General features: G+C 48.1%; 1 protein-coding gene and 1 pseudogene across 6 annotated transcripts in view; both read right to left on the bottom strand.

The window, feature by feature from the left end:
• LOC125942970 (neprilysin-11-like) overlaps positions 1–26,397 on the bottom strand; it is a 633,184-nt gene that overhangs the window by 572,389 nt on the left and 34,398 nt on the right. For 3 of the 6 annotated variants that reach the window (XM_049661263.1, XM_049661261.1, XM_049661264.1), the window contains exons 3-4: positions 23,932–23,994; positions 21,267–21,371 (exon numbers count right to left, since the gene is read on the bottom strand). In XM_049661263.1, the coding sequence (XP_049517220.1) occupies positions 21,267–21,371; positions 23,932–23,994 (168 nt within the window). Of the gene's footprint in view, positions 1–18,515; positions 18,710–21,079; positions 21,157–21,266; positions 21,372–23,931; positions 23,995–26,397 lie in introns of those variants that run through there. The other 3 variants (XM_049661260.1, XM_049661262.1, XM_049661266.1) reach the window with 3 other exon arrangements.
• On the bottom strand, positions 2,061–2,706 carry LOC125942969 (uncharacterized; annotated as a pseudogene).

Genomic DNA, 26,397 nt, shown 5'->3' with positions numbered 1-26,397 from the left:
CCTGCCCATAATGATGCTTTGCACAGACTTGATGTGAAACAGTTATACATGAAACTACACTGACTCACTACAACTGCAGACGACTGCTCTCTAGTTTCGTTCAAGCATCAATTACATTTCTTTACATTCATTGTCAGTGAGTCAAAATGCCTGTGCTCACATTGTTAAAATTACATATTACCTGATGGTGAATTGCAGTTAAGGATACTGTGTCCCTGACAATGTTGGCAAAAGTGATGCAGCTGGGGTGGCCAAATTTGAGCGTACACGCATGTGTGTCTCGCCAGAGCAAATTGTTTGGCGGGTACGAAGATAGTAAGCGAGTGTGGCACAGGAGGTGTGGGCGGATACATGGTCATGTTGTTGTGTGCTTTTTTATCTGACATGGCATTGACAGGGCCAGAGCTGTGTCCTTCTACTAAATGTAGGCAAACATTAGAAAGTGTGTTACTGTGAAGCTTGTTTATCTTCTGACAAAGTAATGCGGCTTTACTGACTTGCTTCAGCTGCTTAGTGGAAATGGTGTATGTCTGTACGTGGGCGATGTTCGATAAAAATGAGGCTGCCTCATTGGCGTCATGTATTGGCGTCAGCCCTGTTCGCACACTCTTGTCATGTATGATATGGAGCTCAAGTAGAGTTGCAGACATCCATCACATATTCCTTATTTTCATAAAGAGGGAAATGCATAAGGCTGACCAATACGATGCTTCCGTTTCCTGTAATAACAATGTCTGTACAAAATACATTGTCCAAAGGAACATCTGTGTACAGCAGTACCATGGCCTTCGGTCTCTTATTCTTGTATCCAAGCAGTTTGATATCTGTCATGCAAGTGCATTTGCAGGGGGCAGTCAATCTACTTGAGGCACAACAATAGTGATGTGTTGGGGAAATGGTCAAAGGGTTCAGAAGCAACTGCAACATGCGGCCTCTTTAATTCACATACTCATTCACATTCAATTGCTGATGCTTCTATGGGGTTCAGCTGGGCATGTTCTTTAGTGAACAGCAGGGTAATGTGATGGAGAGCAGCTATTGCCCTCATCGCGTTCTGAATAATGATCTCAATCCGGTCCGACTGCTTCGGTGAGAGCCAGTAAAACTGATCCTAAAAAATAATGCTTGGCTGGAGTACAGCCCAAACAATGTTACCGGCTACCTCAGTACATTAGTTGGTTGGTAAAAACTTTTATTAAGTCGAGATATTAGGTCGAGATCCTCTGTGCTTCTGCCACCTCATTTAGGGTATTGTGTAACCCAAGCTGTAGTAGTTTCTCGGTGCTGGTGGATTCGGGCAGTCCGTTTGCAATCTTCTATAACCTATGGATGATTATATTGATCTTATTCCTCTCGCACCTGTACCAGTTGTGCATAGCTGCTACACGTGCAATGTGGCACATGACGAAGGAGTGGATCAACCTGATGAGGCTGTCTTCCCTCATGCCACTCCTCTTGTGAGTGACTCGCTTAAGCAGTCTGACTGCGTTTGTAGTCTTATGCATGTCTTTTAACAGTCTGTCCGTTAACCCCATTTTCTTTATCAGCATGCCGAGGACTCTAATGTGATCTACAATAGGAATAGTGCCTCCATTATTCGTATCGAGCTTGATTTTTTTTTTCATCATCAACTTGTTTATTTCACCACGAGATACACAAGGTGAAAAGGGAGAGCCGGAAAAAAAGCCGAAATTTCTTCGGCTTGACAGAGCTCCGGTCTCCATACTCATCATACTCCCTCTCTCTGGCGTAGCCCTTTAGTGGTCTCCGCTTGAACGTGGGTCGATATTGTGGTGGGAGGGTTCGAGCCGAGGCGGCCGAGGAGGCAGGCTGAAGCCCGAGGGCCGCGGAGTAAAGGCACACGCTCCGAGTCCCCAGCAGAAGTGCCCCCGTTTATTCACAGCACAGCCTTTATATGCTACATCCTATAGAGGGCGCCTCATAATCGGCTTAGCACTCGCGCCCTCTACATCCCCCCTTTTGGGAAAGTAACAGAAAGCAACCCCTTGCTCTCAGGTATACAACGTAATGACAAATGTCTCATGGCACGTTCTACAAGTTCAGCCGCACCGGCGGCCTAACACAACGTCCAGACCGAGTGCGTACAACTGACCCAGGCGGTCTTGAGGGAGTAGCCGGGGCAACCGGTGGCGATGCAACTGGTAGAGGAGTAAGTGCCCTGGGAGTTGGACTGCTGCACACAGGCTCTGGGCGAGTTGGAGTCTGTGGCAGGCTTTCAGATCCTCGTGTCCGTGGACTGGAGCTGCCGAGGTCTAGACCACCTGATGACGGAGACTGCTGCGGAACCAGATGTCTCCGGTTGCGGACGAGAGCACCTGCATCCGTCTGGACCACGTAGGAGCGTGGACGCTGCGCTGGGCTAAGAACAGTGCCAGCACAATCTGTGTCGCGAATCCACACTCTCTCTCCCTCCTCCAGGGGCCGCAAATCTTGTGCAGCATGTCGACGGTCAAAATCTTGACGCTGGCGACGTCGTTGGGTAGTGTCACGCCGGTGGAAGTCGGCAGCGTTAGGTGGTTCTGGAAGCAACGCGGCCATGGGGACCGGAAGGCGAGTCCTGAGGCTGCGCCCCATGAGCAGCTGAGCAGGGCTGTACCCGGTCACGCCAGGTGCGTTGCGGTATGCCAAGAGGGCCAAAGGCCAGTCCGGAGACTTCTTGAAGAGTTCCTTAACCGTCCGCACCATACGCTCGACTTCCCCATTAGACTGCGGGTACCTGGGACTGCTGGTGACGTGGGAGAATCCGTAGCTCTGGGCGAAGACGCGGAATTCTGCCGACGAAAATTGAGGCCCATTATCGCTGACGAGGGTCTCTGGGATCCCATGCCTTGCGAAGACACTTTTGATGATGGAGATCACCGCTGTAGACGTCGTCGAGCGAAGGGACAGCACTTCAGGGTACCTCGAGTAGTAATCTACGAGGAGAAGGTAGTCGGCTTCTTCGTGATGAAATATGTCCACCCCGACTCGCTCCCAGGGACGGCTAGGCGTCACGGTAGGCAGCAGTGGCTCTGCTCGCTGGACCCGCGTGGTAGCACAGTTGGGACAGTTCTCCACCATTGTCTTGATCTGACTCCCCATGGTCGGCCACCAGACAGCTCCCCTGGCGATGGCGCGGCAACGGTTCACTCCGAGGTGTCCGTCATGGATGAGGGAGAGGACGTGCTTCCGCAGAGAAGCGGGCACCAGCAGGCGTCCACCGCAGAGGAGAAGGCCGTCACCAATACTGAACTCGGCCCGATGAGCCCAGAACTGAGCCATGCTGAGAGGCAGATTCTCTTTCCTAGGCCACCCTTGCTCACAGTACAACTTGAGCTGCGCGCACTCCCCATCTGCAGCCTGGTGAGCTCGGAAGTCGTCGAGGAGGACTGCAAATGTAGGAGGGATAGCACGGAGTGCTTCTTGAACGTACAGCTCCACCTTGTCAACAGCTGGAGTCGCTGGCAGCTGGACGACTGGGTCCCTTGAGAGTGCATCTGCGGTGGCCAGCTGTTTCCCAGGAACGTACTTGACATCAAACTGGTACTGGAGAAGGCGGATGCGGAAGCGCTGGATTCGTGGTGGCATGAGATCGAGATCCGCGGTTCCTAGGAGCTGTGCTAACGGCTTATGGTCGGTCTCGAGGGTGAAACGAAGACCCCGAAGAAACTCGTCGAATCGGTTGATGGCCCAGGTGGCAGCCAGTGCCTCCTTTTCGATCTGGCTGTACCTCCGTTCCGTTTCAGTCAGCGCTCGAGAGGCGTATGCAACTGGTCGGCGCTCCCCTGATGGCTGGTCTTGAAGGAGGACAGCACCCAACCCGAAGGAACTGGCATCTGCGGAGACTGTCGTCAACAGTGCAGGGTTGTACCTTGCGAGGCAGATGTCCGACGACAGCATGCTCTTGAGCTTTTCAAATGCTGAAGCCTGCGCTGGTCCCCATGTCCAGGCTGCAAGCTTGTTCAGGAGACTTCTGATTGGCGCAGTCGTTTGAGAGAGGCCCGGGAGGAAGCGACCGACATGGTTGAGCATACCGAGAAAACGTTGGACACCATGAACGTCCTGAGGAGCTGGCATGCGCTGAATGGCGGCCACTTTCTCTGGATCCGGAGTGATGCCATTGGCACCGACGACAACGCCAAGGAACCGCACGCTGGACACGCCGAAAGTGCACTTGGCAGCGTTGAGGGTGACCCCCGCTTGTTGGAGGCGACCAAGGACTGCCTGGAGGCGTTGGTCGTGTTCTTCTGTGGTGCGGCCAAACACAAGGATGTCGTCCATAAGGTTAACAACACCAGCCAACCCTTCCAGCAGGCGAGACATCTGACGCTGGAAGTATTCCGGGGCCGATGTTATGCCGAATGGGAGGCGGCAGTAGCAATACCTGCCAAACGGAGTGATGAAAGTCGTGTACTTCTGGGAGTCGCGCGCCAGGCGTACTTGGTGGAAGCCTGAAGTTGCGTCCAACTTCGAGAAAACGCGTGCGTCACCGAGAAGTCCGAGGGTTTGGTCGACGGTCGGGAGTACGTGGCGTTCACGCAGAACGACTTGGTTGAGTTTGGTCAAATCAACGCACAGGCGGTAACCCCCCGCTGGCTTCGGGACGACGACAAGTCCCGCGCACCAGTCCGTCGGTTCGTCGACGCACCGGATCACGCCCTCCTGCTCCATCTTGTCGAGCTCCTTTTTGACTACGTCTCGTAGCGGTATCGGGATACGCCGGGCTGTGCTGAGGGCATACGGTACCGCGTCAGGCTTGATACGTATCGTGTACTCTTCCGGAAACGTGCCCAGGCCGGTGAAAAGGGCTGGAGGGACTTCACGAGGTGGTGCGTCCGGCAGAGCTGGTGCGACGGCGCCGACAAACTTGACGACCCCAAGGGCAACGATAGCGGGATAGCCGAGAAGTGGCTGCTCTTGTCCCGCAACGACGTAGAGGCGCTCGTTGACTTGCCTGCCTCTCCAAGACAGCGCCGCGTCGAAGGTGCCGAGAAGCTTCAGGGCTTGTTTCCCGGGTCCGAAAAGTTCTTCGCCTCGCGGCTTATCGAGGACGGCTGGGCAGCCGGGAAACGTGCGCGGAACCACCGAGACGTCGGCTCCAGAGTCCACTTTGAAGACGAGAGGGTTCCCGTTGACACGCACCTCAACGTACCGCCCGTTGCGGGCCACCGCCGCGACGGAGTGGAGCTCGACGGATCCGAGGCGCTTCCCTGAGCGACATACCGCCGCGAAGTGGCCTCGCTTCTTGCAGTGGTTACAGACCGCTTTGGCCGCTGGACAGTCAGACCGTCGGTGAAACTCGTGACCGCAAAATCCGCATTGCCTACTTAGGCCTAGGCCGCATTTCAAAGCCTCGCCAGCTCTGTTGCTCGAGTGCGAACCGTCGGGTCGGTCACGTGACGCAAAGTCAGCAAAGTTGCCAGAGTCCCGTCTATTGCGTCGTCCGCGTGCACGCTGCGCGGGTTTACGCGAAGTCGCCGCGTCCACGTGAGCTGCCGTAAGCGGTTGCCCAGCGGTGAGGGACAGGCGTTGTCTTTCGCGTTCGGCGTCTTCGTGCTGACGAGCTTGCACGAGTGCGTCGTCCAGGGAAAGGCTCGGAGTGCGGCACAGCTTGTCTGAAAGGCGAGAATCCGCCAAACCCACGACGAAACGGTCGCGAACAAGACGCTCTTCAACGGCAGGTGACGGGTAGTTACACTTGCGTACCATGTTCCGAAGGGCCGTGAAGAAACTGTCGACGGTTTCGCCTGGCTCTTGCGTCCGCTTGTGGAACCGAGAGCTCTCGTACACCTCGTTTACGGGGTGCACGAAGTAGCTTGTGAGCCGCCGGGTGACTTCCGCGTAGGACTTGTACGCTTCTTCATCGGACATGAGAGAACTGAGGACAATGCGTGCACGGGGGCCCATACAGTAGAGGAGAGTCCTAACCCTCGTCTCGTCCGGGGCTGCGTGCATGCCGGTGGCGAAGGCATAGTCCTCAAATTGCCGTAACCAGGGCAGCCACTCGCCGACATCGTCGAAGGGGAACGGAGCGGGACTCCGGAGACTGGCGGCAGCGAGAGCAGGAACTGGAGCGTCTTTGTTAGCCATGGCAAGTCGCGGGAACCACGCATCCCACTTCTGACACCATGTGGTGGGAGGGTTCGAGCCGAGGCGGCCGAGGAGGCAGGCTGAAGCCCGAGGGCCGCGGAGTAAAGACACACGCTCCGAGTCCCCAGCAGAAGTGCCCCCGTTTATTCACAGCCCAGCCTTTATATGCTACATCCTATAGAGGGCGCCTCATAATCGGCTTAGCACTCGCGCCCTCTACAGATATAGTAATAACTTTGGTGAGCATCTGAGCCCGGTGTCAGCCAGATGTTCCTCCACTGTGTTGACAGCTTCCTGCAGTGCTGTCTTGATCTGTCCGTCATTGCCACAAACGGACCAGATCGTGATGTCGTCTGCATAGATTGTATGAGTGATGTTTTCCACTTCTAATTTGTTAGCAAGACCAATCATGGTTAAATTAAAAAGCATGCTCAGTGCATGCTCCTCCACATTTAGGAGCAATGCTTCTTATCGGGTGGAGGGTTGACGTTGGTCTCTTCTTTATTTTGCCTAGTTACTTTGATCCTGTTCCGAACTACTGAATATTGAGACAAAGGATCTGCAATTCTCCCTTATGTAACAAGCACCAGTGCAGTAGCCAGGAACGTTTTGGTGGTGTGTGTGTGCGCACGCGTGAGTGTTTGGGGGGGGGGGAGGGGGCCATGTATATTTGACCTTGTGCAAGGGATATGTGAGGGGGCAGGCGAGCATGTCTGCACGTAGTTCTATGCCACACACACAAAAATTTCGAGTTCGGTGGCTAGGGGTTACGTTCCCAGTGTGCCCCCCATGGCTATGCTACTGACAAGCATGCTGCAAGGCAATGCTGGTCTAGTCTGGTACAGTTGGAAATGCCTCTCTCAAGTTAATCGCCTAGAATAGTTAGAAAGCTATATTGTGGCTCCTTTTCCTTGCTGCAAGGTGTGTATTGTACAGAATGAGTGATGCACGAATGATGGATGTCGCCACACCTATTGCCGCCTGAAAATGTGAACCACCATTCAGGCACAGAGCAGTAGTGGGCATGTAGCGCTAGTAAAACGGCACAATTGGCAAGGCTTCATTATGCATACACTGCAGTTAAATGCCATTTGTGATTAAAAGGCCTTGGACATGCATATGAGTATGCTTTTTTTTTGTGGCTATTATCTGGTTTCCGTGCATCCCCTGAATGGGTTGTATTATTGTTGCATCCCCCTTGACAATAAACATTTGCTTGTGAGTACTTGTTCTTGCTGCCTTTCTTATCGCATTTTTTTCTTGATGCTCAGGTCCCTGTCTTAACAATGCGGCCTCTGGCTGTTTTATTTTCAGTAATATAGACTTGTATGGCGTGAACATATCTGAATATAAGCAGTATAAGCACTCTATACCAGAGCTTTTGAAAGCTGCTACTATGAAATTGATGGTCAAGCTCAGAAAGGGTCAGATGAAGCGGCCACAACGAATGAGTTACTGAAGACATAAAAGCTGCCTTTCTGAATAACTTTTCAAAGACAAATACAGCAGTATGTGTGCCACGTTTTGCAAGAATTTGCGTTTATCTGACACATACTCGTTTTCAGAAATTGTCGCAAGTGTCACAAGCACACGGAATGTAGAAGCTTCAAAGCAATACAATGAAAGTTACACCCCTCGACCATGTGGAAGTAAAACATCTTATAAGGCAGGGCACCGCTCATTGAGTTAAAAAGAAAAAAGAAGCAAAAACACATGTGGTCGTTTATTAAAATTCCTATTTATTTTTGAAAGTGTTATTCAGAACAAGTTACTGCAGAGTATATTAATGTACACTCACATGTCTCTCTGCATGCAACACAATGTTGAACATACGCACTAATCATGCATGCCTTCCACCAGTGTGCATTATTTGGATCGAAAATGAGTGAATCAAATGGCATGTGGTTCATTTCTAGTTCCAGGTATAACTTGCCGGCTGATAGCATTAAGGACTAGAACCAAGAAACAAATTGACATTAGTTAGGTGGTTTCTTTTAATGCAGTGAAACCTAACTGATGTCCGAGTACGCATTCGAAAGACATGTACACATGAACATGTCACTAAAAAAGATGTCACAGTTTCGCCCTAAGGGCGAAGCAATGAATGCGATAGCAACACAGCAATGTCATACGAAGTAAGGTGAGCGGCTTTGGTAGCAATATGAATTGTATTTAACATGAGCTGATTAAGTAAGCAGGTGTGCTGCGGCGTAAGTAGACCGACATGAAGAGAGACACGATGACCACGAGAAGGCGCGTGTGAAATGGTGGTGTTGATGAGAAGCGCGTCCCGTGGGCAGCGCGCGTGCGAAGGGACGCACCTGTAGCGCTGCACTGCCGATCTGGGCAGCATTACATGTGTAGCGTGCGTTGGAAAATGTGGCCCGACTATTACTAACTGAATGAACAAGCGTGGTGTGAGCGCGCACAAACAAACATGAAGAGATCACACTGAATGACTGCAGACAACGACTGTCAAAACGGTGGCAGCAAGCCCATACGCTTCAGCGGGCGAAATTACGTGCGGTCTATCGCTTCAACAGAAACTGAGCGGCGAATGCACACTGCATAAAGGTCAGAGCCGTGTGGAGATAAGAGACGGTGCGGCGAGCGACGAGCGCGGTTGTTGGCAGAGTAGAAGTGCGCCCCCCCCCCCCCCCCGCTCCCTCCGGCGCTGGCTTCCCGCTTCCTTGCTTGCACGTGGGAGAGATAAGAGACGGTGCTGTCGAGCGACGAGCGCGGTTGTTGGCATAGTAGAAGTGCCCCCCCCCCCCCGCTCCCTCCGGCGCTGGCTTCCCGCTTCGTTGCGTGCGCGTGGGAGATTGAGTGCGTTCGCTCTCCGTAATAACACGCGTCCCCGCACGCTTCCGCTCGGGCAAACGGCGCGCGGTGAAGATTTTATCTATACGGAACCTCACGGCGACGGCGACGCCGACGGCAGAAATCCGGTTAAAGTGTCCATATAATTGCTATCGCAATAATACTTCTAAGCCTGACACATAGGCGCGCGCGCACACACACACGCTCAATCACTTTTTAAGAAGCTAGCTGACACCACAAATAGCTGCACTTACACCTGCGCGCCAGCTAGTTCTTTTTCTTAGAATCTGTCTGAGAAAAGAAAAGCTTGGCAGCTGCGTTTTTCGCATACTCGTGACTGGCGATAACGTATGTGCGAGCCGCCTCCGTCTATTTCCACCGCTAGAGTGGCTACCAACGCATCTGCGTTTTTCGCAGAGAAGTTCAGCACGCCGAACATCGAAAAAACGCACGCACGAAGGGTCCGGCGGCCTATTTTCCGCAGCTGCGAATTCGCACGTGCGAATTCGCAGACAAAATCGCACCATGTGAAACGGGCTTGAGCATTACGCGCATAGCGCCCATTGGCTCCGCGCCGTCCGCGAACACTCACTACCGCAGCTAAAAAAGCCGCGTAAAACAGAAGACAAGTGGTAATTAAAGCCCCTTGATGTAGAAAAGTACCGCCACTCTTTGTACTCTGCCGCCGGCGCGCAACCTCCTCGCCCCTCGCGAGTCTCCCTCCGCGGCAGACGGTTTTGCGCCCGTTTTCTTGCACGATGATTGGTCTCCCTGCCGTTGCCCTTGGAAACGAGCGGAGCTTGCGTTTTGCTTGTGTTTTGCTTTTTCATTCGCGCCATTTTGCGCCTGAGCTCGGTCGCACGCTTACATTGCACGCTGTTTCGTGCACTGTCTGCTAGCGCTATGCCGTGCTGCTGCGCATATAACTGCAGGAAGAAGCGTGATGATGGTTATGCAGTTTTTACGATACCGCAAGGAAAGCGTGATGGCTTGCGCAAGAAGCAGTGGCTGCACAACATTGGATGAAAGAACTTTGTTCCGACAAGGGACAGTATTGTTTGCGATGTAAGACGCCTTTCTTATTGCTCATATCAAAGCATCCCCTAATGCTGCATTTTTTCAGTTCTTCCGGCCTGCTCATTAGCTTTTTTGTTGGGGCAGTTTGTACGTTGCATAAAAATCGGGTTCTCCTCAGAATGATGCATATTCCGCTGACACTCCATCACTTCGCACGTCGTCAAATGTTATTCAATCGGAAATGCAGCTTTAGAGATTCTGCTTTCCACTGAACAAATATACCCAAAGATACAGCCTCTCGATCGCACTTTTCGTGATTGTTGGGATCCGTTGCCTGTTTTGCAGAAAATCTGAATAGCAGCTTTATAGGTGCTATTTACAGCTTCGATGTGTGTGTCAGTCACTTAAATATAATGAATGCAGGGCCTGAAAAAAATGGGTGGGAAGTATACCCGTGGTATTGCCGGTGATGAGCGCCAGCTAGTCCATATTTTAAGACGAGACCCTTAGTTTGATATGTTTCAAGGTGAGCGTTTGGGGTACAGAAAGTAACGTGACCTAATGAAGGCCAGAAGCGAGCCAAATGATGTCCAGCCGTGCATAATAGATAATAATGATTAGCAAAGTAAATTCATGACTGAATAATGATTGGATTAAGGTAATTTAAGGTCGATTAATGTGGATTGTGGGTAAATAAGGAGGGCTAGGGTCGATTAGGGCGGATTAAGTTGGATTAGGGTGGTTTAGGGTGCATCAAGATGTAATAAGGAGGATTAGGCTGGATTAACGTCGATTAAGGTGCATGAAGGAGGATTAAGATGGATTAAGGTCGATCAAAGAGTATTAAGGAGGATTAGGGTGGACTAAGGTCGAATAAGGTGGATTAAGGAGGACTAAGGACGATTAGGGTGCATTTAGGTGGATTAAGGTCTATTAAGGTGTATTAAGCAGGATTAGACGGGATTAAGGTCGAATAAGGGGCGTGAAGATTGTGGATTAGTGTGGATTGAGGTGAACTACAGTAGATTTTACAAGAGTCGCATTCGCGTCTTTTAGGCGATAGCTAAGGACACGTGGTAATCTTTTTCAGTTCTTGAATTTGCTTTGAACTGGGCTGCCATGCACGCGTGAGGGGGTGACGATTATTGTTTGGTTTTCTCACGGATACAGGCAATGTGCACGATGCGATCGCGCACCCTTGCTGTTGACTTCTAGGCGGAGGCCGGGAATCTTCGCTTTAATAGCGAATGCGTTACAATCACCGTTCCTCGGTTTTGTTCTGTGAGTAAACCTTTTCCATCCATGTAACACGAGCCGATGTCATTTTATCAATGTGCTTTGATTACGAAGGTTGAGCAATAAATAATGATTATGGCTTTGATGTAGCAATGCAGGGAATATTATGTAGGCAATAATGTTTAGCACTGCAGCGTATTAGCCACTTGTACTTGTATAAATGACGTTTTATTCATTCTGCCTGAGTGAGTAACTCTTCGATAAATGTTCCAGCTACATTTCACTGAATACCCATTTGAGCAGCGCACATTACAAGAGCTTGAAAAAAAAAGCTGAAGCTCAACGCAGTTCCAACAATTTTCTCCGACCAACCTGTCGTGAAGCACAGGAAGCCCCCTCGACAGCGGCATGATCCTCGAACTAACAGCATTAAGTGATTGCTCCTGCTTTCTCCTTGTCCCGCCTCTAATAATTTCGGCAATAATGATATCATTGCTTAACGACGCAACAAACGACACTATGATCCTTTATGCAGCGTCTGTCGCCACCGCACGCTTGGCCGCAATATATACTGCGTCGGCAATAGGGGCCCCCCGCTAATCAAAATCACAATTTTAACTATCCTACTGCATAATTTAACGATATGTCAGTGTGAACTATCAAAATACCTTATCCAGAGGCGTTTCTTTTGCTTAAAAATATAGAATGCATTCTCCCATAGGTATACCGAGTATTTTTTAAGCTTCATTGACACCGACGCCTAAAGAATAATCTGTAAATACCTTTCCTCAGTTCTGTTATTGTGGGCGATGAGTGGTTGCCAGCACCGCTTCATCGCACTGAAATAGCCCAACCGTCCTATTCAATGCAGAAACCACAGCTCAAAAGCTACTTTGACATTGAGACAAACACATGGACGGACGATGCACTCGCGAGTAATTCATTATAAGAAGGCACGCTGAATATAATCCCTGCGGTGCACATGCGCGCACATGGAAGAAAAAACTGCCAAACACAGAGCGATTTGCCACAAGCAATACTAGACCAGACGCACAAAGCAAAGCAGCGTATCATGTGGCAGAAAAAATAACTGGACTATAGAAGTCGCCTCAAAGCTCCTTTTACATCAGTGTATGTCATTCATACGGCTTTAAGATGAAACCAACCTCCTCATAAACGTTGCCTTCAGCATTCTCCATGCTGTTATCACCATTTTCAAAATTTTATACGCCAGTGGGGCGCGCAACTGACCCGAAATCATGCGCCTCCATCGAATTCTGCGGCCCGTCCGCGGGAGCCCAGGCACAATAGTGTGCCGTGTGCAGCGCGCGCAGCCGGCGGGCGAGGAGAATCGAGGACTAAGCGCGGCGGGGAGGAGAGTGTCACTACTTTCAAGTTATCAAGGGGTTTTAGTGGTAATCCGTTCAGTCGACGCCGTACGAGTGCGACGTCGGCAAGACTGTGGGCGAGGCTTCACTAGCTAGCCGCTAGCATAAGGCCCCGAGCACGCGTCCCTGCGGAGAACCACAGATAACGAAAACGCGATGGCTTCGCGGCGGCCGACCACCGCCGTTCTGCGCACCGGTGCACGTAATTCTTTTGTGTGGTACAAAGGCCGACGGCCGCCCAAATTACGACATGTATTATATGTTAAACGTGTAGCCGCCCGTGTATTTGCGCTCTTATATAGCCATAAAGCCTGAGGTTGGGGGCATGCTTTAGAAATCAGATGTTTTGTCATATTTTATATAAGGTATTAGTTTGGAGGGGTCGGGCATATTCTACGCCATGCGTGTAAAAGCGAATTCCCTTTGTTCGTAATGTCGCCTATTCTCCACTTTCGCACGGTTCGATTTTACACGCCGTTTTTTGTACAAGGTCTCAATGCCAAAATAATATGTGCTTGTAATTTGCTTTCTTCAGCTGATGCCGTCTGGTGGAGCTTCGTACCTGAACTACTGCTGCTTATATGGTACCGTAATATTAGATGAATGTACAAAAAGACCGGAATTAGCATTTATATAGAGCAAAATATACATCTATTCATTTCACAAGGCGTCTTGCGTCTTCTTTTAAAGGCCAGACACTACTTTCAAAAGCACACTCTCCTGACATTGTATTATGCCTTTATTTATAGCCATTTTAATTACTGTATCAGTTCTTGGGGCCTCACATATCGCTGTCATATGGCTCCCTTACAACACATCCAAAATAACGCTGTCCGTATCATTGCTTCGGCTCCATATAATGCTCATGTTACCCCCATTTTCACTGAGTTAAATCTCCTCACAATAAATAAAATTATCTGGTACAACCACAGCATTGTTATTTACCGCCTACTTAAACATCCACAATTACATTATATCATTGGCAGGAATAGTCTTGCTAATCCTAACACTACCAGGTTCTCTTTACAAAATAACCTTTTACTTCCAAAATCACGCAGCAACTATGGCCAACTAACTGTTGGTTTTGTTAGTGTGAAAATGTGGAATAACCTACCTGCTCACGTGAAATCCTCACCTACATTATCGTCATACCAACGTTCACTGAGAGCTTATATTAGTACCTTGTAAACTGCATTCCTTCTTTGATGTATTTTTATGCTGCCTATTATACACATTTTTATGTGGTGATGTGTTGCCATAACTTGTATTGCTTTAACACTGTAAAAATTGTGTAATTCGTTCTTTTTTCATAACCGCAATTGACGCCTTTGTATTTATATAATGTTATGTAACTAAGAACAAGAGGTCCCGCTGCAGTTTCTAACTGTAGGACCTCTTTCTGTATATTTTCTACCGCATATATGCACCACTAATGAAGCAATAAACTTCAACTTGAAGGTAAAAAAAAACGAACGTTGCGCAGAGGACAGATTCGATGAAGGCTTCTAAAGATCGCTCATTTAGTTTAGATCACATTTAGCTTAAGAAATAAAGAAAAAATACGATTCCGCAACAAGACAGCGGGCGGTCGAGCAGCAGAAACAAAAACAAATGCCGCGCCGATCAGCGCAGCCGGCGTGTACCAGCTAGCGTTCAAAACGAGCGTACCCTAAACCGAAACTGGAAGTGTGGTTGAGGTTTTCACATCAGCCGCTTGGTGCGCTGCAGTCGATTCGGCCGCTGAGCTCTGTGGTAGCGTCCGCTTTTGTTGAATGTATTTCTGTATGGCCAAATTGTGTCACGGGTTTGCCCACATAGTTTGCCGGTAATTTACAGGCGACGATGCGATAGGGTTCATCGTATTGAGCCAGAAGCTTATACGAATTCTGGGAACGTGGGGCGGAATACGCTGCAATACGAGGGAGCGAGTACGGAATGTCATAGTGGGCAGGGCCTTCCCATATTGATTCTGCTGGGAGTTGGACCTTCCGTCATGAAAGTTCGGGCAATTTGTCAGTAACCTTCAGCGTACTTTGCTACTTCTGATATGGGCCGACGTGGGGAGCTGTCGGGGTGGTATGGCAGTACGGTATTCAGCGTGTTCTCGTCGCGCATAATAAAATTATGCGTCGCAGTATTGTAAGCGTAGGTTACAAAAGGGGGAACATGTCCCAATTTAAGTGGTCGGACGCGACGTATGTAGTGTGCATGTCGCCAAGAGTGCGATTGACGCGCTCAGTTAATCAACTGGTTTGAGGATGGTAGGTGGTAGAAGTGAGCAGGCTGGTGTGGAACTCGGCAAGCAGCGCTTCAAATCTTTCAGAAAGACACACCCTCAGCCACTAAGGGCTTCTCGGGGAGCACTGTGTTGAAGCAGAGGATGAAGAAAGATACTTTGCGTGCTGTAGCTGCAGAAGGGCGGCTGTATGAACATATTGGGTGAGATGGCTCACACCAACGATTATCTATCGGCTTCCAGATGCAATGCACGAGAGTGGGCCATAAAGTTCAATGCCGACGTGACTGAAAGGATGCGCAGGGCCAGGTGAAGGCTGAACAGCACCCTTCGAGCTTCGGATTGTTGGCATGCTTCGGCAGCAGGGATTTATTTAAGGACAAAGCACTATATACCGTACGACTAGAAGCATTGGCGTAACCTTGCGTAAGTATTCAGCATGCCTGAGTGAGCACTGTGTGGGTAGGCTAGAAAAGTAGGGCAGATGTTGGACGGCATGTGACGAGAAAATACGAGGAGCCACCTGCGGCCACGCGGTATCCGTATAGCTTAAGTGATACAGCACTTTGTCTCGCACAATAAAGTAAGATTGATGGCGGGGCGCCTTAGAGGGTGTGACGGAGGTAGAATCCAACAGATCACGAGGAGCAACAATCCACAGATTTTTTTGTTGCTCCGAATGCATGGGCTTGGTTTGAGTAACGATATAGACGCTTTATCACGGGGTAGATGAGAGCGAGAAAGGGTGTTCGCGCCGGAGTACTTGCATGCAGAGTTGCACACAACTTGGGCATCCCTCATGCTTGTTCCTGTAGTTAATGGCCTATCGACCGAGTGGTCTTTCAATGACGACAACCAGAAAACAGCGTGGAGGTCTGGGACGATGTAAAAGGGTCTGCCATAAATGCAGGGCGCGAACTTTCCACAAACCTAGGTTATGGCCAAGCAGTCTTTCTCAGAGGTTGAAAAGTTGTTCTCGGCCTTTATGATGGTTCGGCTCGCGTAGTCAATTTTACGCCGCAATACATTTCGTACTCATTAAACTTAGATAAGGGTGCTTTCCGGTGTGAGTGAGCACGTAAACACGTGGTATTAAAGGCAAGTTTCTTGGCGAACCCTCCCAGACTTTTTTACAGCGAAGCTGTATGTGGCTATGATCCGGGGTTTGTGGTGTATGTGTGCAGAAACTAACATCATGAGCAATGGCTCGAGCGTCGCCGTCTCCGTCCACACCTGGCTCCGTTGCCGCTCATCATCCCAGCGTAGAATTTCGCTTCTGTTCTGTCGTCGTAATGGGGAGGCCGCGTTTACGGGGGTATGATCGATTACTTAAAGGGGTATGAGCCATTCATTGTCTTAGGTGACAGCCGCTTTTAATAACAGAGGTGATTCGTGAATGTGTGTGCGTACCCATCGTCATGGTGACCACCGATCAGGGCAATAAATATGTTCGTACCTTCCTTCAAAATTCTGTGTTCCCTCTTTGTTGTGTGTTAACAGCTTCGCTGGTCATCCACCTTCACAGAGTAAAATGGCTCATGGATGTTTTAGCATGGCTGCTGTCTTGCCCAGTATATTTGTGGACATACCGGGTGTTTCAGCGAACACTTTCAAAAATTTTGAAAGATTGCCTGTGGCAGATAGCACAATTCTAGTTCAAGAGATGGTCTACTCGAAGAGGCAGACATCACATACACAATGAATTGAAATGCACAATTGAATAATTAAAAATACTAATTTGGTTGTCTTAACTAATTACCTTATGACCCATATTGTAATTTACAAATTCTTGCCACGGTCTTCACTTGGCGGATTCACCTGGAACGAATTCTCAGGATGACACCAGTTTTGAGATATTAATTACCGAACTTTGCGATGTAATGCATTGGCGTTTCAGTTACATTTGTGCTTCAATGCTTAAAACGGCGTTTTGTTAATAAAGTAATTGGAACGCCAATGCATTTCTCTGCGCAGTTCGGGAATACGTATCTCGAAACTGGCGTCATTCTGAGAATTCGTTTCAAGTGGACCCGCCTTGCGAACTCCGCGGCTCGAATTTGCAAATTGCAATATGCGTCATAAGATCACTTAAACACTTCCCTAGTTATATTTTTGTTATTTAGTCGATTATGCACTTCCATTCCTTGTGCAAGTAATGTCCGCCTCTTCGAGTAGACTGGCTCATCAACTAGAATCGTGCTACATGCCACAGGCAATCCTTAAAATATTTCTCAAGTGTTCGCTGAAACATTCTGCATATACAAAGCGAATATGAAAGTACCATTGAGGTGGCTTATATAATCCATGAAGGCTGGCCAATTATGTGCACACCTGTCCTTCGTAATAAAAAAAATTGAAAAAAAAAGAAGTCGCAGTTTAGCACTAATAGCGAAGCACCGATTGCGAAAGCAAATGAGTGGACAGCTATTAGTGGCCGCCCGGAGTAGAGCGCATCCCCCCTCCCTGCGTAGCTCCGCAGCCTTGCGCACGACGGCAGACAGCGCGCTTTCTTCCCGCTTTCCTCCCTTGCGTGCGCGAGATTGAGCCGTGATCGCTGGCTCACCCTCGCACGCTTTCACTCGCGCATACAGCATATGGCGCGCGGTGCAGATTTTATTGCCCTTGGACTTTATAAGGAACTTCACGGCGACGCCGACGGCGACAGCGACGGCATAAATGCGCCTGGAGGGTCCGTAGAACTGCTATAGCAATAAAAGTTGGAAGACGATTCAACCTCCAGTTGAAGTCGATGAAATACAGTCTTCGTGGGCGAGTTGGGGGTGATATAAGGGGGCAGTCCATGCGCTCTGACATAAAGTACTTCAATTCTCGAGTGAGGGAAGTAAGAGGAGCGTCAGACCCAAATTTTATTGTGTTAGCATTCCTTGAGTGCTTAGTGTACTTTTAGGGGGTTATCTATCTATCTATCTATCTATCTAGAGTCGGAAACTACCAATCGGCCAGCTTAGATCACTGAGTATATGTCAATGTGTACATACGCGCCTGTTTTCAACACAACGCTTTCACGCCGACATCGGTCACTGTATATGCGGGACGGGGTAGGTACCGCTGTTCGAAGAATCTCATTGACGCACACTTGGAACCCTCGTTATGCACCACTCGCTCTGTGCTGTTGTACGATGAATGTCTTTGATGCCAACTGGGGTCACTCGCCTGTATGCTGCCTGTATATGTGTGCCGCACTTCAATGAACCTCTTTGACGCCTACTTGGGTAAAGAGATATGTGTAGCTGGGAATGTGGCGCTCTGCAATGACGCAGGAGATCCCTTAACTTTCTCTGATGCTGAACGGAATTGAACCCACGTCACAGAGTTCGTCAAGGACAGCAACCCGACGCATTAGTAGGCTACCCCACAAATACAATGAGTATGTGCCGCTTTTCAATGAGCGCCTTTCAGGCTAACTCTTTAGTTAGCAGCGCTATCAATGCACTGGTTTTGTGCCGCTCTTCACTGAACGTTTCACCAAGTTGTTCAACGATAACTATATTCAACGAAGACTTGAACAAATACAAAATTTAGTTCCCCGAAATATCGCACTTTGTCTTCCCTGAATAATTCTCATAACCAATTATTGTAAATTTTTGCTATGACGCTAAGCCCCCCACCGCGCCTCCACTTTACAAGCAAACGTGAGTGGACACTAACAGATTACATTTTTTGATTTCATTGCAAATGAAAATGACAAAACAGTTTGGACACATGGATGTACCTAGTGAAATAAGATATTTTAATAGACTTCGTCCAACGTGTTTGTGGTGTATAACATCCGTCGTGACCTCTTGTCCAGCTTTATCACCATAAAGTGCACTTTTCTGTATCCGGTGGGTTCATATACGACGTATTTGAGCAATTGAATGCTTCTGCGAAATATTTAAGATTTCTGAGGGCTAGGTTGACCCTGGAACAAAAAGAAAACACTTCTGGAATGAAATCATGGCAACAAATCTTGTCGCGTGCGAGTAGCGACTCCAGATCAAGCTCTTGGCCTTACTAGGAAGCACAACAAACACCCGCCCCCCGCCTATGCCAATTATGAGCCCAAAACTAAATGTTTAATTGCTCGGTGTACCGTTAGGAAGCTGCTTAGCAAACTACGAGGGACGCACTTGTAATCATTTCTAAATGTGACGAGCTCGGGTTATTTATTACGCTCCCAAACTGCGGACACCACCCGTATTTGCATCCCGCTTTCCCGCGTGAATAGCGTCACCACGGCTGGCAATCGAGCCGCAGCTTGTTGCTCAGCTACGAGGGACGCACTTGCAGAACGGCTGTATTGATCCAACTCAGCGGATGCGTCAACAACTATATATTAAACGAATTATAAGCTGAACGGATGGGCTCGACTTAGCGGTAGCAATCAGCAAATGGACCAAAGCAAATGTTTGCCGAAATAATAGTGTGTTGATTTGAAATGCCGAAATTCTGAGACTACAGTGCAGCAACAAATTCCCACTCTATTTTAGGTATACAAAGCATACTAGCAAAGTAACCTTACTGTTCCTTTGTTGTTTATTTTACTCCCTGCTGAACGCTGTTAACTCTTTCATGTGCAGAAGTTTATTTTGGAGCGAAACTGTGTTTCATTTTAAAATGCTTATCTGATAAGGACATGCTGCCCTTAGTACAATGAGTTTTTGTTTTTCGCTTTAGAGTGCGGCAGATAATTGTGGTCACCCGGGGTGATCACGATGCCAATAAGGGTCCAGCAGTCGCTTTGGATATATACCAACAAAACGGGACTTATTTACGTGCAGGCACAAGGGGGCGTTGCATTGCTCGCACATCCACGTCGTCTTCGAAAGTTGGGGTTTTGTGCGGCTGACAGGACAGTTCCGTAAAATGCACATTTTTGACTGGTGCTTGTAGTGAAGTACGGGTATTGGAGTGTCTATATACGGCGTTGATTTTACTTTTAGAGCCACCTCAGTGATGGAGCCCCAGAATACAACACATTGCACAAACGCAGTTCGCTTGTACAATTTGCACCGCTGCTCAGCGTAGGTATTTTTGTGAAAGAAAATCGGCCAAGGAAAGCTTCAAGACAGGCTGAAGATGTCACGGACATGTCTCTTAATTTGCTATGATTGGAAAATGACACACTAGTGTGTGATAAGGTGTTCAACGGTGGTTAATTTTATATCAGATCGACTTCAGATATGCACTTTCGCATTCATGAGATGAACGTAAGCTTTATCAGCCCCTCTTTCAGGAGGCTCACTACAGCGCGAAGGGCTTTTCTCGGGCCGGCTCTTTTCTTGTGCGTTATAGTAGACAGCATCATGAGGTAAAATGTCAGAATCGATGTCATTTTATTTGTCGCACCCTTCGAAATAATAAGTGTGCATTAAATTTCAGAATACGCCTAATAGCAAACAACAAGCAGTACTTATAAAGACAGGGCCTCTAGAACGCTTGAAGCACGGTGGCCACTTCTGGTGTCCACCACGTTCATGACCTCTGCTCTACGCCATCACTGTATATATGTGTGATAATGCTTATATCACAATTTCGTTACATGCGGTTTCGGCAAGTGATCCCATCTAATCAATTTTAAGGACTTATTACGTGAAATGTCACGCAATATATATGCACACAGCAGTTTTAGGCCTCATTGTAAATAATTAGCTACTGCAGACTAAGATTACCAATTTTTATAAGGCAAAGTATACATTCTAGTTGACGCAAATGTCCCTGCAGATGGAGCAGCATCAATTATCTGCTTTACAAGTCTACAGCTTTATCTTTTAAAGAAGGACATGGTCTATGTTATGGGTAAAATTGTGCCAGTTATTGCTTAATGGTATCATGGACCACGAGACAGTTACCTGGCATGGTCTAGGACCACCGAGGTACATGTATATGATGGAGATGCACATTTAAGTAGATTATTTTAAATAAATCACCGTTTATTTTATGTGCAACACTACGCGCGGGAGGATGTTACTACACCTGAATAGGAGGCCTATATTCCCGAGAGACGGGCTGACATACATAATAACAGTTAGCAACCTGAAAAGTATAAAACAGTAGCCATGGGTGCACGAGTACCTGAGCCAACAAAGTAACTAGGCTCACAATTTCTCTTACTAGAGTGCATTATACACACTGCAGTACATTATTTCCTCCCATTATCATCCCCCATTGCGACCCTCTTTCTTCCCCTCTTCCCCTTCCCTTACGTAGAGTAGCAGGCCAGATGCTCCATTTTCCGGCCGACCTCTCTACATTTTCCAATCATTAAACTACTTCTTCTTTCTCCGCTTACCTGTGTTGTTCAGTGCTATATTTTTCGTGCTTAATTTGAAGGAGGATCCCTTCTTCACTTACATTGCGACAAAAACTCTGTTCGAAGAAACGAGAAGGAAAAAAATCACTTGTGGCTTCAAACATAAATGACCCCTTTTCGGTCGGTAAATTTGCAGTGTGGAACCAAGAGCTCAAAAGCAACCTACCATTGCCCATGAAACGAAGAACAGCTGCGCACCCGAAAAGTACTCCAGGCCTTGTAGACGGGTATCTACATCGTCGCATTCGTCTTTAAGTACTTTGGAGTAAGCCTGAAAAGGGTTAGCGGTGGCATTATCACTGAAACTCTAAGTGGATACAGAGTAGGCCTGTGGTGAAAAAAGAAACTGAAGGACTGAATAAGAAAACCCGCACGCCTTGAACACTGACTTTTACTCACTGCGCTCACAGAAATTTTAAAGGGAAATTTCTGGGGCCACGCCACCGCAGTGGGGATGCTGTTCTCACCGTTTGCATTTATACATGTGTTGTGACTGGGCTTGGCCCGCTGACGACGACATCATCGACTGGGCTCTTCATGACACAGGAAGGATAGAGTGCTGAAGCATGAGCTGGGAATGGTGCTACTGGAATGGAACAATGCGTCCTGTCTACAAGCTCGCAGCAATCTTAGCCGCCACTTCTGGAAGCAGGAGCACCCCTCGCCTGGTAATATGGAACTTTGTTAGCCGAGGCTCTATTCTGGACATTCCGCCATTTTCTTCGAGGTATGACATAGACGCGATGGTTACAAAATGGCGCTGATGGCCCCGATTTGCTTTCGTAACATGACGCAAGTTTGACATTTCGCCTAAGAAACCGTAATGTAGTAATACCTACATGTAGTAAAACCTAGCATTGTTGATAAAGCAAACCTGTTTTCCTCCCCAGCAAAAATATAGCAGCTTGCTTAAACCATGCGATTATTCCATGAAAATCGTTTCTCGCTTCCGTTTTCTGCATGCGCACTAGCTGTCGTCTGCTGGATTAGCTAGGATGCATGACCTCGGGAAACGGAATGAGTCATCGTGTATTGGTGCCCACGCGCTTGTTTTCTGCCTTGATACAACATACGCGACCTACCAGCGGTGATGAGCACACGCTCGAGGCCGCGTTATTGCTATCTCGTGAAACGCAAGTGACTCAGCCCGACTCGTCTGGCTGAGAAGCGGCCCAATATCGATAGCGTTATGCGCGCCACAAGTATCCGCTCGCGCGACGCAAGCGCCGGCGTTGCCATCTCTTGTTCACTTCGCTGCTTACACGCACCGCGAGAAGCTAAAGTCCCTATATAAGTAAAGTACCGCCATCTAATCTTTCCTCCGTCGTCTGCTCTCCTAAAGCGTGTGCTTTTTTCTTTATTTTTTTGCTTGCGAATGCAAGTCGACGGTGGCCGCCCTAGAAAGTCCACGTTGAAACTTTCAGGCCGGGCGCGGGCCGCCGCCGCCGCCGGCAACTGCGGCTGCACAGAGGACTTTCAACATGGCTCTGAGGCGGAAAAAAACTAAATATAAAAAAGTCAAAGCGCACGCTATCATCGTCCAATCAGAGATACAGGAGAGAGCGAAGCGGCATTGATCAAAGGATGGCGGTACTTTTCTTATATAGGGACCTTACGAGAAGCAACTTCAAGGCGCCGCCTTGCGCACATTTATTTATATAAATTAAAAAAAAACCGCTGTTGTGATTGCCTCTGATGACGCGAAAAGTCATTAATCTTCATTACAATACAAAGGCTTGCAGTGAAAAGTGCAAAAAGTCGCTGAAAGTTTGCTTTGTTCAATTAATATTTGTTCAACCAAAATGATGGTCCAACTCACAAATGCCAACACCTCTTGAGAGCGATGCAAATGCTATGAGCACGTGTTATGAACAAAAGATTTTCCCGGCCACAAACGACGGGGAAATTAGGCGATGCGCATGCCTCTCTGCCACCATTGCATATGACCGCTCATTAGCATAATTCGCGCAGCACGTAGCACCAGAAATTATGGCAGAAAATCTCTGCAATGGCGGCCTAGCGCAACGTCACTCAACGTCAAATTGACGTTTACGAAACAGCTCTTCCTGTAACGCTCCTCACGGCATATTCCTTCAGCCAATCAGCAAGCTGACAAGGCGGTTATCTTGGACCGCCACCACCTATTCGCGAAATTGCAGATGCATAGCACGGGCATCTGCACGCTACCGTCATCTTTCATTTTCAAGCGCTAAAATCGCAATATAGGTGCCAAGGACCAGAAAAAAAAACATTAGTCTATAAAATTTGCCATTTGCCGTTTCGTCATTTTGATGAACACGGAAAATTGCATTTTGAAAAATTTCTGTTTCCCGGTACAAATTTTATAACACGTGACCTCTCAACAGCCAATCAGATAGCCCACATGGCTTATAATGGCGGCCGTACAGCCGCCATGCGTGTCGAGAATAGCGCCCTTGATCTGCCTAGGTATAAGGGGCGTCAACATCTTCGACCCTTCGGGCCACACCACCATAGTCGCCATGCTGTTCTCACCGTCTACAGTTGTACAGGTTAGATATCACAATCCCTGTGCTTTTCGTGACTACAATGTCTGACTTGTTGCGGTGTCGTGGCCACCTGATTGTTGCAAGCGTTTTCGTACACTGTTGCGATGTGCCTATGGCGGTTTTGTTCTCGGTGGTGATATCAAGGCGAACCCCTATCCGATGACGAAGGTTCAAGAAGAGAAGGTTGACTTCAGAGTCCCATGCAATTCAGCGTCTCCAGGCAAATAATACAAGCATATTGGTATCAGTCAATAAAGCTCTGGAAATGCATAACACCCTTAAAAGAGACTTAGATACACTTACAAAACGCGTCGATGATTTTAAATCTAAATCTGTGTCCATGCCTTGTAAGCATCCTTCTGATACCTGCAACAACGATGTTAGCGAGCTCCAAAGAAAAATTGATAACCTCGAAAGCCGTTCACGAAGGTCGAATGCATTGTTCTTTGGCATTTAAGACGCCGACCGTTTAGAAACGCGGGAAACTACCAAAACCCTGGTTAGATAATTTTGTATAAATAAACTAGTTTCATCAGTCCAGTCTATTGCGTGGGCCCATCGCCTGGACCGCTTCTCGACTGACAACAATCGGCCAATAATAATGAAATTCTACTATGAAAGAAAAAATGGATAATTTACTAAGCAGTGGCAGCAAGTTCAAGGATAGCGCCTTCAGGATAGCACGGGACTACTCGGTTGCTGTGAGCGATAAGCGTCGTGAACTTTGGCAGTTCTCGAAGTCGATAAAAAGAAGGAGGGTGATCGTCTTAAACAAGCTCTTTGTAAATAATGACGCTTACGTCTGGGACACGGATGCCAACTTCGGAGTTTGTTTGAAAACGTATAAAAATGGTGTGCCGTAAGTAGAAAATCTTGCCTCGGAAGGTCGCGTTGAATGACCCAATGATCCGCCTGCCTTAGTACAACCAACTAATATTTATTTGCCACCGCTCTATAAGCATAGTCGTGATAACGCGTTGTGTTTCCTGTATACAGATGTCAGAAGTCCCTCTCGAAAACCGTCCCACATTCCTCGCTACTCGACTCTGGCTCTGCATTATTAATCGCGCTCACGGAAACCTAGCTGCAGTGTACCTGAAAACGATTTTCTTTCACAGGCTTCGTTCAGTACATTTTGCTGAAACAGAGCGAATAGCAGAGGTGGGGTGTTTTGTTGGCAATAAAAAAATTATCCTGCTTAACCGTTATGATTGGAACCTTTCTTGAATGCGAATGGGTGTTCTTGAATGCGAATGGAAGACAGTTCTGCTGACATACTTATTGATGTTTGTTATCGGGCTCCAGACGTGGTCAGTGTTCTTGCTGAAGAGTTCTTTCGCATAAGAGTGAAGTGTGTAACCTATTTTCACGCTCTTCTCATTTTTTTGAGTCATGGTTAGATTTTCAATTACGCCAACTTATCATGCAACCTATACACCGCACTGCTACTTGCTCCAGCATTCTCGATCTAATCCTTTCCAATGTTCCTGATATTTGCGCCAACATTAGTAATTGAATTGGTTTGTCCGATCATGACGTCAGGGGGACAACATATTTTGTCCACCTTTCAGCAGGAAAATCATTACAAATTAAATGCTATAACAGAGCAAACTTTGATGGAATCAACGCCGAATTATCTCTTTTTATAGATCGATTTCGTCATTACTACATGTCCCGTACAGTTGACGATAACTGGACCGCGTTCAAAAAAGTGTTAACTGACCTCATTAGCAAGTAAATACCCATCATGACAATTAGGAGTAACAGTTCGAAACCATGTTTTAATGAAAAAAAAACACCGCATATCCACGAAGTGAATGATGAGGAGTGGGCGAAGCACCGGCCGGGGGATCATTCGGGCAAAACGCCGGAAGTGTTCTCCGGAAGCCGGAGCGTGTCGTACATATACTATACATATACATATATATAGACGTATATATGTGTACTTATACATATATACTGTACATGTGTACAGTACATACAGCGCTTATATAGCCCTTGTGCACCGCAGCGCCCCTAGCTACGGACGAGAGAGAGAGAGCGCACGTCGGGAACGAGAGAGAAAGAGAGAGCACAGCTGCGCCTCTAGCGGGAGCGGCGAGTACTAGCGTGACTACGACGGCGCGACGAGGGACAAGGCTCGACCCTAAGGAGCTTCACCCCTAAAAAAACAGCGCCCTTCATTATAATTGCACCATCTCCCGCCTAAGGGGACGCTAGCACAAACGCGTTAGAAACGTGCAGTACTCTCTAGTAAGGGGGAGAGGCCACAGCGTCTTACGCAGCGGTTTACACATGCCGGAACGTGCACCGCGTTTGCCGACGCCATCACATGACTGCTGAGAGAGTATAACCCCCGTATTCATAAACGCTCCTCGACTTGAACTTGACTTGCCACCGCCTTCAACGCGTTTCGAACGCGCTGCCCAAGGCGGTGGCAAGTCAAGTTCAAGTCGAGGAGCGTTTATGAATACGGGGGTAAGGCGGAGAGGCCACAGCGTCTTGCACCAGCTTCTTACACGGGCCGTAACGCGCTAGCACAAACGCGTTAGAAACGCGCAGTCTTTCGTTAATGTTGGGTATTTATTGTCATCGTGGTGCGTGTGTCCATGTGGGCTTCGTGGCGTAGTGGTTAGCGCCGCGCGTTCGGAAGCGAGGGGTCCCTGGTTCGATTCCGCGCTACGGACAAAACTTTCGGAATTTTTTTTTATAAAAGTAGACGTGGCTACCTACTACGACGACGACTACTACTACTACTACTACAGAGGA

The sequence above is a fragment of the Dermacentor silvarum genome, chromosome 2, assembly GCF_013339745.2.
Source record: "Dermacentor silvarum isolate Dsil-2018 chromosome 2, BIME_Dsil_1.4, whole genome shotgun sequence".
NCBI lineage: Eukaryota > Metazoa > Arthropoda > Arachnida > Ixodida > Ixodidae > Dermacentor > Dermacentor silvarum.
This window is presented reverse-complemented; position numbering and strand designations above follow the sequence as displayed.